Source organism: Babylonia areolata, chromosome 15, assembly GCF_041734735.1.
Source record: "Babylonia areolata isolate BAREFJ2019XMU chromosome 15, ASM4173473v1, whole genome shotgun sequence".
In the NCBI taxonomy this organism is placed as follows: Eukaryota; Metazoa; Mollusca; class Gastropoda; order Neogastropoda; family Buccinidae; genus Babylonia; species Babylonia areolata.
Genome location: NC_134890.1, coordinates 20548287 through 20564593, shown reverse-complemented (window position 1 = coordinate 20564593; position 16307 = coordinate 20548287). Strand labels below are relative to the sequence as shown.

Below are 16307 nucleotides of genomic sequence, written 5' to 3'. Positions count from 1 at the left end.
AACATATGGATAATATTACAAATGAAAAACATCGTTTCTGATATCGGTAATCAAGGTTGTTGTCCGTTAACTGATTACATGTCATTGGTGGTATTCACACACATGGATAATCTGTTTACACACATGGGTTATCAGGGTGATCCTTTTATATGTATATATATATATATATATGTATGTATGCATGTATAGTAAAGAGTGGTAACTCTCTCCATTCACAAGGTACACAACTTCAAGTCAGTGCTGCTTACGCTACCGATTCAGTAAGCACACAGGTAAATAAAAGGTATATTGGAACAAACCCAGACACTTCCTCAAAAAGGAAGCACTGGGCCTGTCCTTGTAACGGGGCCGATCATTTGACCTGTGTGCTTAGATGAACAGACTATAAATAAATAAAAGAATAAATCATTAATATTATTATCCGCTCGCATTACACCGTGGACCTTGTTACCACGTTACATCACTAACCAGAAGAAGACGATCAACAATGAGAGAGAGAGGGGGGTGGAAAAAGCAGGTACAGCCAACACAACACGTGCAGTTATCACCAAACTGACGGGGGGGGGGGGGGGGGGGGGTGCGAGGGAGGTGTTGGGAAGAGACATTATTATCACGACGTTGCATCACTGACGGCCAAACTGACGAAGACGACTGATCAAACGAACGCGGATGAAATAGTGAGGGGTGGTGATAAAGGAAGGTACGGCCGACACTGACAACACGTACTTGCAGTTATCATCTCCCACAGGACGTGCTTGGAGGGTAACAGGCAATTGAATGAATACCTGACGATAATGCCATACCCTAATGCCCATCGCACACGGGGCGTCGAAGCAGCGGCAAATTTCGCGCGACAAGTCTTTTGTAATCTTTAGAGCTGCTGCCGAGGAGCTTTGATGTAGTCCGGCCTTGCCTCTTCACTCATCAGCGGCCTTCGTAAGAATTCTTTCACGAAGGACATGGTTGGCTTTTGGACGTATAACTATGTGATTACAACCATGTGATGTTAAGCGAACCTTTGCGTTGACGTATTACTCGAGTCATTTTATGCATCTTTATTTAAGGTTTATTTTAAACATCAGTGAATGGTTGCAAGTATATTTATGCTATACTATACTATATACTATATTAACACATCATATCATATATCGTATCATTATGATGTGATTTGATGTGATGTAATACAACACAATGAACGCGACACGACACAACTCAACACGCCGGATACGATTACATGTACGATGATACTATACGACATGACTACACACTGATGACACTGATGACATGGCATGAGATACGATACGATACGATATGATAAGAGATGTTATGATTGGGTGTGACTGATCTTACGATGTTGTGCAAAGCATTTTTTTTTTTTTTTAATTATTATTATTATTATTATTATTATTTTATTCACTTGCTTCCCGTTTAACGCGCTGCTGACTTATTTACATATGTCCATCACAGTATATTGGCCTAATAAGGTTTTGTTGTTGTTGTTGTTTGTTTGTTTGTTTCTTCTTTCTTTCTTTCTTTCTTTTGTGAAAATAAATAACAATTTGATCGATAAGATCGAATGTATTAATTTAAAGATAGAAGACAAAACAAATAAACGCACAAATGAGAAGGAATATACGGACAATATTTTACAACCACTCAAAAATAGAAATAGAATTAAGATAGAATAAACATAGTTTGAATGACATCGACTTCAAACATTATTGTGGGAGAGCTTTGCGTGCCAATCTGTTTCGAGCGTGATTGTGGCGCTTTTGACTCATTCTGCAACTGATTAATTAACCGGAAGATCAGGACAATTCAAGGTCATGGCCGGTGATGTGACTGCTTCGCCGTTGGTTGTGGATGCTTTTCAAGCTGAAATTGGGGGTCTGTCTATGTTTTGTTTTTAAATCCTGTCAATACATACACTTTATCAACACTAGTTTTGGTATTTAAAAAAAATAAGTTGATCTGGGATTGGTTATTTGAAAAAAATATCCACGTGTTTGTGCTGCCCATTTGCATGTTTCGATTTGAGAACTGCGTTCACTGAACAATTTCTCTGTTTTTACCAAGCAGACACTGGGAATCAGACGTGCATTTTTCTAAACAAATCGTATACTTTAAGCAAAATGCAGTTAGTTTCTGATTCAATATGGACGCAACTTTTCTTTGCATTTCTTGTTCGTTAAACTTTGCTTCTGAACCAATGTGAGAGGAACTTTTAGGGATTTCGTCTGCTACAAGTGGTAGAACTTTCTGTTACTTGGCATTGATTGGAGTTGAAGTTACCAGATAAGAGGTCGAACATAGTATACAACAATGTGTGTATAGCAGTAGAAGTCTTCAATTTTACAGTTTTCCACATTAAATTGTATTAGATGTGTGTGTGTGTGTTTTACTTTTAGTGTGTGTGTGCACATGCATTTGTGTGTTTTGAACTTATGGCTTTTATCAAAGACCAAAATGAGGGGTGCCAGAAGTACAGGGAGAAATGACCATTTACTGAGACTGCTTATTGATGGTGCCGCAGTCTCTCCTCTGGCAGGCAATGGCTTTCGGGTGGCATACTTGTCATTGTCTACCTGCTGAGAGTAAACCACACCACATGATAGCAGTTTGCTTATCTCTGTGTGTGAATAGTATGGCCATTTTACTGTTTTCTTCAAACACATCACCCTTTGTGGTGAAGTAGTTTTGGTAATATTTGTCAATAATAGCATCTCTGGGTTATGGTGGAAATGACAGTAGTGTAGGTTAGATGATTGGGGTGACAGAGTTTAGATTGGTTGGTAAAGCCAGGAGCCACATGGACTGTGGCAGATGAAAGTGCGGTTCAAAAACTTAAGATCAGGGGCCTGTCAAACTATGCACACTGAGCGACGAGATAAATATGTTTGCAAGTTGCATAGATATGCAGTTCCACAAAGAAACAGAGGCTCATTTAGTCAGAAGAAATATTGGATCATTAGAGGTATATGATAGTGGTCTTCTTCAAGGAGTGCACTTACTCAGTCTGGCTCTGTGACAAAGGGATCTCATGGGAGATGGTGTCCTGCATATGTTGAATGGGAATATGCACTACAATACTAAAAATTATTTTAAAAAGTAATAAATAAAATAAATACCATCAATATAACTGATGATTTGCAGGGTCTCCTGTATATAGTTTTGTGTTTGGCCTTAGAGCAGCCTAACAATACATTCATGGTAGTTTAAACTGCCAGCACTTACCACAGAACAACCCTGGTGAAATAGCTCTGTGTGGAAGGAAAAGGGATGGGGTGGTAGATCGGTAGGGGAATGGGGGGTTCAAAACAAGCAATGTTGGAGTAATGCCATTTTAATGGCATGGAAGATGGTTTAGGAGATAGAGAAAAAAAAAGACAATCATGTTGGCTTTCTCTTTCTCCCCCTCTCTCTCTCTCTCTCTCGCTCCCTCTCTCTTACAAATAAATGTTGATGTATAATGTGACTTGTTTTGACTTGGGTTTTTTTTTCCATCTGATTATTTATATAGTTTATCTGTTTAAAACATGTTATTGTGAAAAGTTATGGTCAGAACATATAGCCATTCGAAAGTTGAGATCAAAGGTCAAATAATGCTTTCGACTATTAAGTGGCTATCACATGTCTTGAACAAGATTTGTCTTTTTTTTTCTTGGCAGTGAAATCAAGTAATTTTACTTGAGTATCATAACAAGGAGTGTGGTCACAAAAAAAGAAGAAAATCATCAGTAACTAATACCCACTTCTGTATATTGACTATTGTACAGGTAGCAAATTGGTACAACAACAGCAATAAATTTTCATTTTCTCAAGAAGGCATCACTGTATTCCGACAAATTCATATGTACACTACATCACATTGCTAGGCAGATGCCTGACAGCAGCATAACCCAATGTGCTTGTCAGGCCTTGAGTGCATGCATTCTGTACCTATCAGAGTGAGTTTCTTTTATAGAATTTTGCCAGAGAACAACACTTTTACTGCCATGGGTTATTTTACAGTGCACCAAGTGCATGCTGAATGTGGGACCTTGGTTTATCGTCTCATTCAAATGACTAGACGCTCATAGTCCTTCAGCCAGCCCCTCAAATTAAGGGGGTCGGTACCACGGCACTTCATTTCATGAACGAAATAATATTTTGATAAATGTATAAGAACAAAATTTGTTTTGTGTCCTATTCTACATCTTCTTGTTTAGTAGTACTTTTTTCTTTGCAACCATTTAGGCAGAGCCGAACACAAACTGAGAATTTTGTTGTGTTGCGTAATCTTTGATGACACTCACAAAAGTGATTACTTTTCCAAAACGTTCAGCATTTTGTTAGTGTTATGTGAATAAAAGTTGTTCACAAGTCCCATGCGCTTCGTTTTGCTTCATAAAGTGTCTTCCTATATCTAACGATTTAGCTTTGACAAAAGATGACATGCCGAATTTTGTGTGAATATGTCATGAAATCCTCAAAACGCCTCTACATTTCACGAACAAATAATAATTTGATATGCTTATAAGAACAAAAGTTGTTTAGCATGCTATTATACATCTTTTTTGTTCAATAATGGTTTTTCTATCTTCAATGGTTTAGGCTCTGGGAGAACAGAGCTTGATCACGGTGCGCGTTCTCGACGCGGTAGGGTGGGATTAAAAATCACGTGATAACAGGCAGAAAGCTGCCACGTTCATAACATTATCATGATTTTCTGACATCTAGGTACTTAGACGATTCCAAAAATATATGATAACACTTGCCACTATGAGTGGTACCGATTAACATGTTGGCTGATGGACTATCAGTTTGATTTTCCAGTCAAACTTTAGAGAAAGGGCAATAGCAGGATTTGAATCTAGACCCTCACAGACACTGTATACAGTATAGGCAGACAAGTGTCTTAACCATTCTACCATTTTGCTCCTTAAACGACAGTAAGTTCCAAGTGACAGTCCAAAGAACAAGCTTCATGATCATGCAATATACACTACAGTTTGGGAGGTGTTAAACTTTGGTTCTATTGGCCCATTTGATCCACACAATGAAATTTATCTGTCTTTGAATATTTTACATAAGACAAATAAGCACTAATATTAATAAGGATCCACTTTCCCCTTTAGTAGATCATGGTTGCCATTTTCTTCTTATAGCAAGCCATTTATGTTGCATCATCTTATACCCCACTTTTTCATTGTATGATAATTCTGTTTGTACAAATTTGATTAATTTACATGCATTATGATACATCAGCAAGACAGCAGAGGACAGTTTTATTGTTTGATTTTAATTTAGTTAAGCAGGTGGAGTCTCATTTTCTCACTCCTCTCCAGCTCCCCTGTGATGGACACCAAAGAATGACTAATATCTATATGATATATATATATATATATATATATATATATATATATATATATATATATATATATACTATATGAGTATATCTGGCTATTATCTATCTATATATACATACATACATACATACATACTTACACATAATTATGCACATATGTACATATATTTATCTATGAAAATTTAACAAATCCCTTATGTAAAAGTGTTACTGGCACTGTGAGTGACAGTTACTTTTTATTTCCAGCCACTGAGCCATGGCCAGACGATGTCTGCTTATACCAGCAGTATCAAGGTACTCTGCCTCTGCTTGTCAAGTTATTTGTATATACATGTGTGTGTGTGTGTGTGTGTGTGTGTGTGTGTGTGCATTTTTGTTTGCAAATGCATGTTTGTGTATGTACTCAAATTGCATACATTATTCAGTTATGTATTGCAAGTAACTTGAATTAGTTTACAGATGTTGAACAACGGTAATACCTTTGTTACAGAATACTCAGTCTGATGGTTGACTTGTAATTAGAATTAATCTTGTCCATTCTTAACAAGAGGACCTTCATTGTTACTAGTTGATAATGTATGCTATATCATAGTGCTTTTTCAGCATAATACATTCATAACATTGTCATCTTATATGTATTTCATTACTTGTTTGCATAATTTTCAAAAGTATCATCATCACACATTCTCATCTTATATATATTTGTATGCATAATCCTCAAAAGTCCTGTGTATTATTGATGATTATTTATTATGTGTTGCAGTGGAACAGATCACTTTCCCAGATTATGCCAACTGTCTAAGTGTCAAGACCTTTCTCTACATGTGTGGACTTGACTTCAGAGTGGAAGTCAGGACCAATGCTGAAGAGATGTCACCCTCAGGTATCACTGAAAAAGGCTTCACATCTGATGAAGAATAAATAATTGCACTCAGTGGGCTCTGTCTGAAGTCAAAGTGAGAATGCAGGCTAGATTTTTAGACTGTTGAATGATGAATGCAAAAATAGAGAAAAGGAATTTTTAAGTAAGCTTTTACATTTCTTAATTAGATAATTCCAAACTCTCATGCCTAATTTTATCATTCTTTTGTAGCACCATTAAAATTGTGCTTCACATACCACTGTTGGAGAGTATTTTTGTTGTTGTTATTCAACTTATTGTCTTCTTTTTTTCTTTTCTTAGCCATTTTTCATTGAATTTTTGAGGACATCATATGACATGGAACAGAATTAATCACTATACAAAGTCGGTAGCTTTTTGTCACTGTCGTTGGTCCCAAAACCTGGTTGGATTTTTAGGAGGGGAGGCTGAATGCATCACCAGCAGTCTTCATTTGTTGTTGAAGTAGTGGGACAGAGCCTGAGTTTGGGAAGCTCACTCAGGCTTTGTGCCAAAACTCCAGTTTGTAACTTAACTGAAATAAGATGTCCCCTGTGAAAACAGAATTGCTCAGCGGCGGAATTGGTTTGGCATTGAACTTCTGATCCAATGTTCACCAGTGATCAGGGTTTGAGGCCCAGTTATGGTAACAGCATTTTACTCTGATTTTCCTCACTTCACCCAGTTGTGAACGGGTACCTGACTTCATTTGTGGAAGGTTAAAACTGCAGAAGGAGAGGATTAGGGCCCACCTTTCTGTGCCGAGCCCAAGACAAGATGGATAACAATTATATATGAGATGTCATTGCACAAAGATTGCAACCCCCATATCCACCCTTTCATTTCCCTTAGCCCCAAAGTCAAACTGAAACATGTATAAAACAAGTGGTAGTGAAAAAGCATGTGTCTGTCTGTGTGATAATGAGGTAAAGAGGTGTGGGTTTTTTTGGTGTTAATCAGGTGAAGAAGCGTGTGTGTCTGTTTGTGTGTTGATAAGGTGAAGAAGTGTGTGTGTCTGTCTGTGTGTTTATCAGATGAAGAAGTGTGTGTGTCTGTCTGTGTGTTGATCAGGTGAAGAAGCGTGTGTGTCTGTCTGTGTGTTGATCAGGTGAAGAAGCGTGTGTGTCTGTCTGTGTGTTTATCAGGTGAAGAAGTGTATGTGTCTGTCTGTTAATCAGGTGAAGAAGCATGTGTGTCTGTGTGTTAATCAGTTGTAGAAGCAAGTATGTCTGTCTGTCTGTGTATTAATCAGGTGAAGAAGTGTGTGTGTCTTTTGTGTGTTAATCAGGTGAAGAAGTGTGCGTTCTTGTTGGTATGTTATTTAGTGTCTGTCTGTGTGTTGATCAGGTAAAGAAGTGTGTGTGTGTCTGTCTGTGTGTTTATCAGGTGAAGAAGTGTGTGTGTCTATCTGTGTGTTTATCAGGTGAAGAAGTGTGTGTGTCTATCTGTGTGTTGATCAGGTGAAGAAGAGTGTGTGTCTGTGTTTTAATCAGTTGTAGAAGCAAGTATGTCTGTCTGTGTATTAATCAGGTGAAGAAGTGTGTGTGTCTTTTGTGTGTTAATCAGGTGAAGAAGTGTGCGTTCTTGTTGGTATGTTAATCAGTGTCTGTCTGTGTGTTAATCAGGTGAAGAAGTCTGTCTTTGTGTTAATCAGGTAAAGAAGTGTGTGTGTGTGTCTGTGTGTTAATCAGGTGAAGAAGTGTGTGTTTTCTGTCTAGTGTGTTTATCAGGTGAAGAAGCATATGTGTCTGTATCAATCAGGTAAAGTTCCCTTCATCCATGTGGGGGCCTTCCTGGTGTCTGAGCTGGACCCCATCATTGCCTTTGTGAATGCCAGGGTCAGTACTGTGTGTGTGTGTGTGTGTGTAAGAGAGTTCCTTTGTTTAATGTCTATTCATAATTGTCATTTTAGAGATAGTATGCGTATGTGTGTAAATGTGTGTGTGTGCCTGAATGCCAGAGTCAGAACTGTGTGTCTGTGGCTCTGTGTGTGTGTGTGTATGTGTGTGTGTGAATGCCAGCATTGATACTGGTGTGGTAGTGTATGTGTGTGTGTGTGTGTGAATGCTGTGGTCAGTACTTGTGTGTCTGTGGTATTCTGATGTGCTTTTTTTTTTTTCAATCTTTACACAGGTGTGCCTTATAGGTCAGTTTTTATCAACAATATGACATGCATATAAATTATTTTATATTTGTTTCACAGCTGATAAATGATCAATTATTGATTTGCATCTGAACATAGAATGTATAGGAACATATTCTGTGACTGTAGGTTTCAAAGACATGTGATCTTTAGCAAAATTTTCTGTGGCAGGGTTACAGAGGTAACTAACCATTAGCATTTTAACAGGTATGTATGTTGTGTCACACAGGGTTTCAACTTGACAACAGAGATGACAGACACACAGAGGTCAGAGATGAGAGCCTACATGGCCATGATTGAAAACATTCTGGTCAATGCCGAGGTAAAAAAAAACCCAACCAGAAGCACTCCTTGCTCTCTCATTTTTTTTCATGGATTTACATTGAAGATTTTGGTATTTGCTGTACACACACACACACACACACACACACACACACACACACACACACACACACACACACCCTGTATCTCTCACACACAGGTACCTATCTCTCAGTTGTGAGATTCTGCCCTGTTTCCCTACAGACACATTACCTGTGTCTCTGTTTCAATATTCTGTCCTGCTTCCCTATAGACACAGGTACCTGTCTCTCTGATGGGAGGTGCTGTCCTGTTTCCCAACAGACACAGGTACCTGTCTCTCTGTTTGGAGGTACTGCCCTGTTTCTCTACAGACACAGGTACCTGTCTCTGATGGGAGATGCTGCCCTGTTTCCCTGCAGACACAGGTACCTGTCTGTTGGGAGGTGCTGTCCTGTTTCTCTACAGACACAGGTACCTGTCTCTCTAATGGGAGTTGCTGCCCTGTTTCCCAACAGACACAGGTACCTATCTCTGATTGGAGGTACTGTCCTGTTTCCCTACAGACACAGGTACCTGTCTCTCTGATGGGAGGTACTGCCCTGTTTTCTTACAGACACAGGTACCTGTCTCTGATGGGAGGTACTGCCCTGTTTTCCTACAGACACAGGTACCTGTCTCTCTAATGGGAGGTGCTGCCCTGTTACTCTGCAGACACAGGTACCTGTCTCTCTGATGGGAGGTGCTGCCCTGTTTCCCGACAGACACAGGTATCTGTCTCTCTGTTGGGAGATTCTGCCCCATTTCTTTTCACACATGGGTACTCGTCAGCTGAGAGGCGCAATTGGCACACATGTGTGGTCAAGAGGGATGTTCGGCTGGATCAGAGTGTGTTTGGAAACTCATGTGTGTTGTGGTGTGTGACTGCAGTGAACCGTTGTACCATGGATTCTTCTGTGTTTTATAAATTTTGACTCCAGGATAGAATTTTGCGTGGGTTTTCTGATGATACCCCTTTGTTTACTCACTTGTGTGTTGGCAGCTCTACCTTGCCTGGCTGGATGACACGGTCTCCATGGAGGTAAATATTTGTGTTGTGCATTACCACTCTATTGATGGAATAGTTTGTATGATGTTAGATTTAGATAAGTTATACTACCTGTCTAAAAAAAAAAAAAAAGAAAGAAAGAAAGAGACACAAAGAAACTTTTTGCATCATTCTTCATTGGATGTTTTAAGTCTTTTCATATCATTTATCCATGGAAGTAGCACAGATTATGATAACAATAATAGTAATAATTATAATGATTATGATAATTATAGTAAATATGATACTAATGTAAAATGGCGTCTATTCTCAAAATAGGGCTAGATAAATGGATAAACACACACACATAAGCACACACATAAAGCATACATATATGCACATGCCCATGTGTGCATACATTCACGCACACACACACACACACACACACACACACACTCAAAAAGCACACCACACATGCACGCACGCAAGACAAGAAGTACATAATGAATGGAATGGTGCAGAGGTGTTTTTTAATATCTGCAGAGGGCATTGGTTCCAGACAACTGAGGAAATAATCATACCGACAGTATGAAATCTGTTGTTTGTGTCAGGTGACGAAGCCTCACTGCTGCTGTTCCTACCAGTGGAGGGAAATAATTCTGTTGGCATGAAGTCTGTTGTTTTGTGTCAGGCGACGAAGCCTTGCTATAGCTGCCCCTACCAAATGCAGGAAATGATTCTGCTGTCAGCATGAAGTCAATTGTTTTGTGTCAGGTGATGAAGCCTCACTATGGCTGCCCCTACCAAATGCAGGAAATGATTCTGCTGTCAGCATGAAGTCAGTTGTTTTGTGTCAGGTGATGAAGCCTCACTATGGCTGCCCCTACCAAATGCAGGAAATGATTCTGCTGTCAGCATGAAGTCAGTTGTTTTGTGTCAGGTGATGAAGCCTCACTATGGCTGCCCCTACCAAATGCAGGAAATGATTCTGCTGTCAGCATGAAGTCAATTGTTTTGTGTTAGGTGATGAAGCCTCACTATGGCCATCCCTACCAATGCAGGAAATAATTCTGCTGTCAGCATGAAGTCTATTGTTTTGTGTCAGGTGATGAAGCCTCACTATGGCCATCCCTACCAATGCAGGAAATAATTCTGCTGTCAGCATGAAGTCTATTGTTTTGTGTTAGGTGATGAAGCCTCACTATGGCCATCCCTACCAATGCAGGAAATAATTCTGCTGTCAGCATGAAGTCTATTGTTTTGTGTTAGGTGATGAAGCCTCACTATGGCCATCCCTACCAATGCAGGAAATAATTCTGCTGTCAGCATGAAGTCAATTGTTTTGTGTCAGGTGACAAAGCCTCGCTATGGCCGTCCCTACCAATGCAGGAAATAATTCTGCTGTCAGCATGAAGTCAGTTGTTTTGTGTCAGGTGACGAAGCCTCGCTATGGCCGTCCCTACCAATGCAGGAAATAATTCTGCTGTCAGCATGAAGTCAGTTGTTTTGTGTCAGGTGACAAAGCCTCGTGATGGCTGCCCCTACCAAATGGAAGAAATGATTCTGCTGTCAGCATGAAGTCAGTTGTTTTGTGTCAGGTGACAAAGCCTCGTGATGGCTGCCCCTACCAATGCAGGAAATGATTCTGCTGTCAGCATGAAGTCAATTGTTTTGTGTCAGGTGACAAAGCCTCGCTATGGCTGCCCCTACCCCTGGCCCCTCAGCTGGATGCTACCCCTGAGGAAACAGAGAGAGGTGTCCGCTCGTCTGGCCAGCAATGGATGGAAGGACAAAACGCTGCCTCAGGTCTGTTCTGTCAGCCACACCTAGCAGTTTTGTTTTTTTGCTTTGCATTTTTTGTCTCAGCAGATTTCTCTGTGTGAAATTCAGGCTGCTGTCTTTCTTCAGGGAGAATGCATGTTGTTACAGTGCAGCACCACTTTTTTTTTCTCTCTTTGTTTTTTTGTTGTTGGTTTTTTGTTGTTGTTTTGTCTGAAAGTGTATTAGTTTTCTTAGTTATTGGAGTTGATTTTTCCACTGAATTTTGCCAGGGACAATCCTCTTGTTGTTGTGGGTTCCTTTATATGCATAATGTTCTTGCAGTACACATGGTTCCTCAGTTTATCATCTCATTTGAATGGCTAGAGTCCAGACCACCACTCAAGGTCTATTGGAGGGGGAGAAAATGCTGGCAAGTAGGGGATTTCAACCTGTGCAGTCAGATTCTCTCACTTCCTAAATGGATGTGTTGCCACTAGGCCACCACCCCACTAAGAGAAGTGTAGAATTTTTTATGATCCATTGAATGATCAGAGGCGGTAGGCCTGGCTGGAATTGCAGTACATACCTTATATCTCAAGCTAGTATTGATAAAGTTTGGTCAGTGCTTCAAGTCAGTGTTGATTAGGTTTGGTTGGTGCTTCCAGTGAATGTTGATCAGGTTTCATCAGTGCTTCCTGTTAATGTTAATGAGGTTTGATCGGTGCTTCATGTCATTGTAGGTGTGTGCTGAGTGACTGCACATAGTGTGTTATTTCTGTGTCTGGTCATGTGGTTGAAGGTGTGTGTGTTGTGTGACTGCACATAGTGTGTTATTTCTGTGTCTGATCTTGTGGTTTTAGGTGTGTGTGTGTGTTGTGTGACTGCACATAGTGTGTTATTTCTGTGTCTGATCTTGTGGTTTTAGGTGTGTGTGTGTGTTGTGTGACTGCACATAGTGTGTTATTTCAGTGTCTGGTCATGTGGTTGAAGGTGTGTGTGTTGTGTGACTGCACATAGTGTGTTATTTCTGTGTCCGATCATATGGTTTTAGGTGTGTGTGTGTGTTGTGTGACTGCACATAGTGTGTTATTTCAGTGTCTGGTCATGTGGTTGAAGGTGTGTGTGTTGTGTGACTGCACATAGTGTGTTATTTCTGTGTCCGATCATATGGTTTTAGGTGTGTGTGTGTGTTGTGTGACTGCACATAGTGTGTTATTTCAGTGTCTGGTCATGTGGTTGAAGGTGTGTGTGTTGTGTGACTGCACATAGTGTGTTATTTCTGTGTCCGATCATATGGTTTTAGGTGTGTGTGTGTGTGTTGTGTGACTGCACATAGTGTGTTATTTCTGTGTCTGGTCATGTGGTTGTAGGTCTGTGAGGAAGTCAGAACATGCTGTCGGGCTCTGTCAGAACGACTGGACCAGCAAGATTTCTTCTTTGGAGATAAGTGAGTACACTTCCATCCTTCATTTCACTGAAGGAAGATTTGTGATGCAGCACGCTAAAACCCATCTAAAGTCGCAGCTGGCTATTCTTAGCTATGCATATAAAAATGCCATTTGGGTCAAAATAATGAAAATCAATATTTTTACAAGTGTCGCATCTTTGAAGTCTTATCTTTGCTGTTGGTATGTACCTTAACATAAAACTGCCTGAAACTGAAGTATTTTTAATGTTTTCAGGTACTTGAGCTGTGGGCACTGCTGCACACATTTGTCACTTATGTTGCAATATTCAGTGCATTTGACTCCAGGCTTTTCCGAAATTGTGTCAGCTGATGTGGCAGTACACTTAATGACTGCAGTCAGTAGATTTTATCCCCAAGATGAGGGAGGGAAATTCTTCATAGTATTTGTGCATGTTAAAGATGACTATAGAATTGAGGCCAATGTCTGTATGTGAACCCTCTCTTTCAGTTACTCTTTATCTGGTGTAAAGATGTATGATGCTCATGTGCAAATTATTTAAATGAGCTGGGCTGACAAGAGGATGATGGGAAGCTTCATGCTTACTTTGATGATGCTGAAAGGTGGTTTTTACTGTTTCAGTCCCACAGAGCTGGACGCCATGGTGTTTGGTCACCTGTTCACTGTGCTGACCACCAGCCTGCCGGAGGGTCACTTTGCTGAGATCATCCAGCAGTTCCCAAACCTCACCAACTTCTGTCAGAAGATTGATGAACGCTACTTTAAACAGAACTGAGAAGGGGTGTGGGGGGGTCGAAGCTGACAAGGGCTTACTGTTGTGTTGAGGCAGCACATGGTTTTGCTGTACATTCTGTAGCCACTTGTTTGGAACGCAAAACACCTTTCAAAAAGCTTTTTTCTCAAAGGAGGAGTGCAAACCACCTTTGGAAACGCATTGTTTACAAAGGAGGAATGGACAACACCTTTAAAGACACATTGTTTACAAACAACACCATTAAAGACACATTGTTTACAAAGAAGCAAAGTAAAACACCTTTAAAAACACACTGTTTACAAAGAACTTGATCATTTTGTTTCAGATGCAAAATGTGTGTGTATCAGAGCATGTACTTTATTTCTAAAATTGTCTGTGTGCACTGGAATCTGATAAAAGCTGAGCCTGGTTTGAAAATTGAACACTAATTTCTGCATGATAAAAGTTTAAAATAGAAAAGAACACACACATATAGAAGATGGTTTTCTCGCAAGCTGTCCACTCTTTGGTCTGTTAACCAACCCAGAGCGAGGACATGAAAAGTTACTGTGGTAGGAAGAGGATTGATTTAGAAAGAAATCAGTGACTGTTTTGTCTGCCAACTGAAACTTTTTTTCTTTTTTTTTATACTGTGTAGTCATTCCTCAACTGTGTAGAAGTTAAGATTTTCCAGTCTGGTTTCCATCTGCATTGGAAGAATGGAATGTGATGTTATGTTGTGGGTTGTGTGTGAGGGGTGTGTACAGTGGTTACATACAAGTTTTCTCATTGCATTGTTGTTGTTGTTTTTTTGGGATTTTTTAATTTAAAAAAAAATTTAAATCATTTAGTGATAGTTTGAAAAAATTGTAAGTCATCAGAATTGTATGGAAAGTGATGAAAATATGAATCTCCAGCAGCATGCATTGTGAGTGTAATGTGACAAGATGTTGGGAACATTCATGTACTAGATGATTGTAATGATAGAACTTCACTGGTATTGGAAAAAAATTCTTGAAGCTGTGTTTCTTGGGCATTTTTATTCACATGAATGCAAGATATGTGGTGTGTTGTGTTTTGTGCTGAGTGCAGTATATATCCCACACAGAAAGTTGGAGGAGAGAGATGTAAGCTCAATACAATTCCTCCAAGAGAGTGTTTTGTTGACAGCTAGGTCTGCAATGCTCTGTCTCCATTTTTTCTCAAGATCCAAACCAGTCTGTCTGCTCATCTACTGGTATCACTCACATCCATCTGAAAGACTACAATGAAGAATACTCAAGTTGATAAATTCCTGTTTTTATTTCGAATGAACATGTATACAAAGCAAACCTTTGAGTTGGAGTGGGGGTGGGTGGAGGATAAACAATTATAGGGAGAATCAGATTGGATTTTAATTGTCAATCCAACCTTAACATTAACAAGGTCTCAATTAGACAAGTACAAAACCAAAGTAAAATAAACAACAACAACAAAAATAAAAAAACATTTTGGATTTGTTTATGAAATTTTCTCAAATTTTAAACTTCAAGAAATGACTGTCATATTCTCTTTTTGACACTCCACTAACAGGTTCTCTGTCTGCATTATAAATAAAACATCACTGTGATAGATGGCTCATTTACAGTGACTGTGACAGTTTCCTCTTTTACAGTCATTGACGCTTTCCTTGCCTGTTGACCATAGCTCCCTGTCTGCGTGTGATACAGATGTCAATCATTGATCACCATGGATGTTTTTCTGTATGCAGCACAGATGTCAATCATTCATCTACATGGATGTCTTTCTGTATGCAGCACAGATGTCAATCATTCATCAACATGGATGTCTTCTATCTGCATGCAGCACAGATGTCAATCATTCATCAACATGGATGTCTTCTGTCTGCATGCAGCACAGATGTCAATCATTCATCAACATGGATGTCTTCTGTCTGCATGCAGCACATATGTCAATCATTCATCAACATGGATGTCTTCTATCTGTCTGCATGCAGCACATATGTCAATCATTCATCAACATGGATGTCTTCTATCTGTCTGCATGCAGCACAGATGTCAATCATTCATCTACATGGATGTCTTCTATCTGTCTGCATGCAGCACATATGTCAATCATTCATCTACATGGATGTCTTCTATCTGTCTGCATGCAGCACATGTCAATCATTCATCAACAGGGATGTCTTCTATCTGTCTGCATGCAGCACAGATGTCAATCATTCATTTACATGGATGTCTTCTATCTGTCTGCATGCAGCACATATGTCAATCATTCATCTACAGGGATGTCTTCTGTCTGTCTGTCTGCATGCAGCACAGACATTAATCATTCATTTACATGGACGTCTTCTGTCACAGGTTTTAATTTGGGGAGGGGAGGGGGGGAATATAGGAGTACTAAGGAGAAAAAAATTCTCTGTTTATCACCTGGTAAGCCCTCATGAGACAAACAGTATCACCAGACATTAAAAGAAATAGAAGCTAGATGATCTTAGGAGCTGTCTGGCACATTATATCTTAGTAAAGAAAAATCCCAAACATACTCTGCAAAGACTGACTTAACACAAGTAGATGCCAAGCCACTTCTGACAGGTAAATTTTCTACATCTCAGCAAAAGAAGAAAAAAAAAATCCTAAGACTAACTTGACAAAGTAGGGGGTTTAGTAGGTGCTGTCCTAAATCAGAA

The 16307-nt window shown here is 39.6% G+C and overlaps 1 protein-coding gene across 1 annotated transcript; it reads left to right on the top strand.

Moving 5' to 3' along the window:
* The first annotated feature begins 1776 nt into the window (after positions 1 to 1776).
* Positions 1777 to 14643, top strand: LOC143290480 (metaxin-2-like). The gene is made up of 9 exons (XM_076599969.1): positions 1777 to 1887; positions 5594 to 5641; positions 6111 to 6230; positions 7989 to 8065; positions 8600 to 8692; positions 9713 to 9751; positions 11378 to 11503; positions 12829 to 12905; positions 13507 to 14643. The coding sequence occupies exons 1-9, from the start codon at positions 1827 to 1829 to the stop codon at positions 13658 to 13660; spliced, it is 795 nt and encodes a 264-aa protein (XP_076456084.1). The 5' UTR covers positions 1777 to 1826; the 3' UTR covers positions 13661 to 14643.
* Positions 14644 to 16307: the final 1664 nt, after the last annotated feature.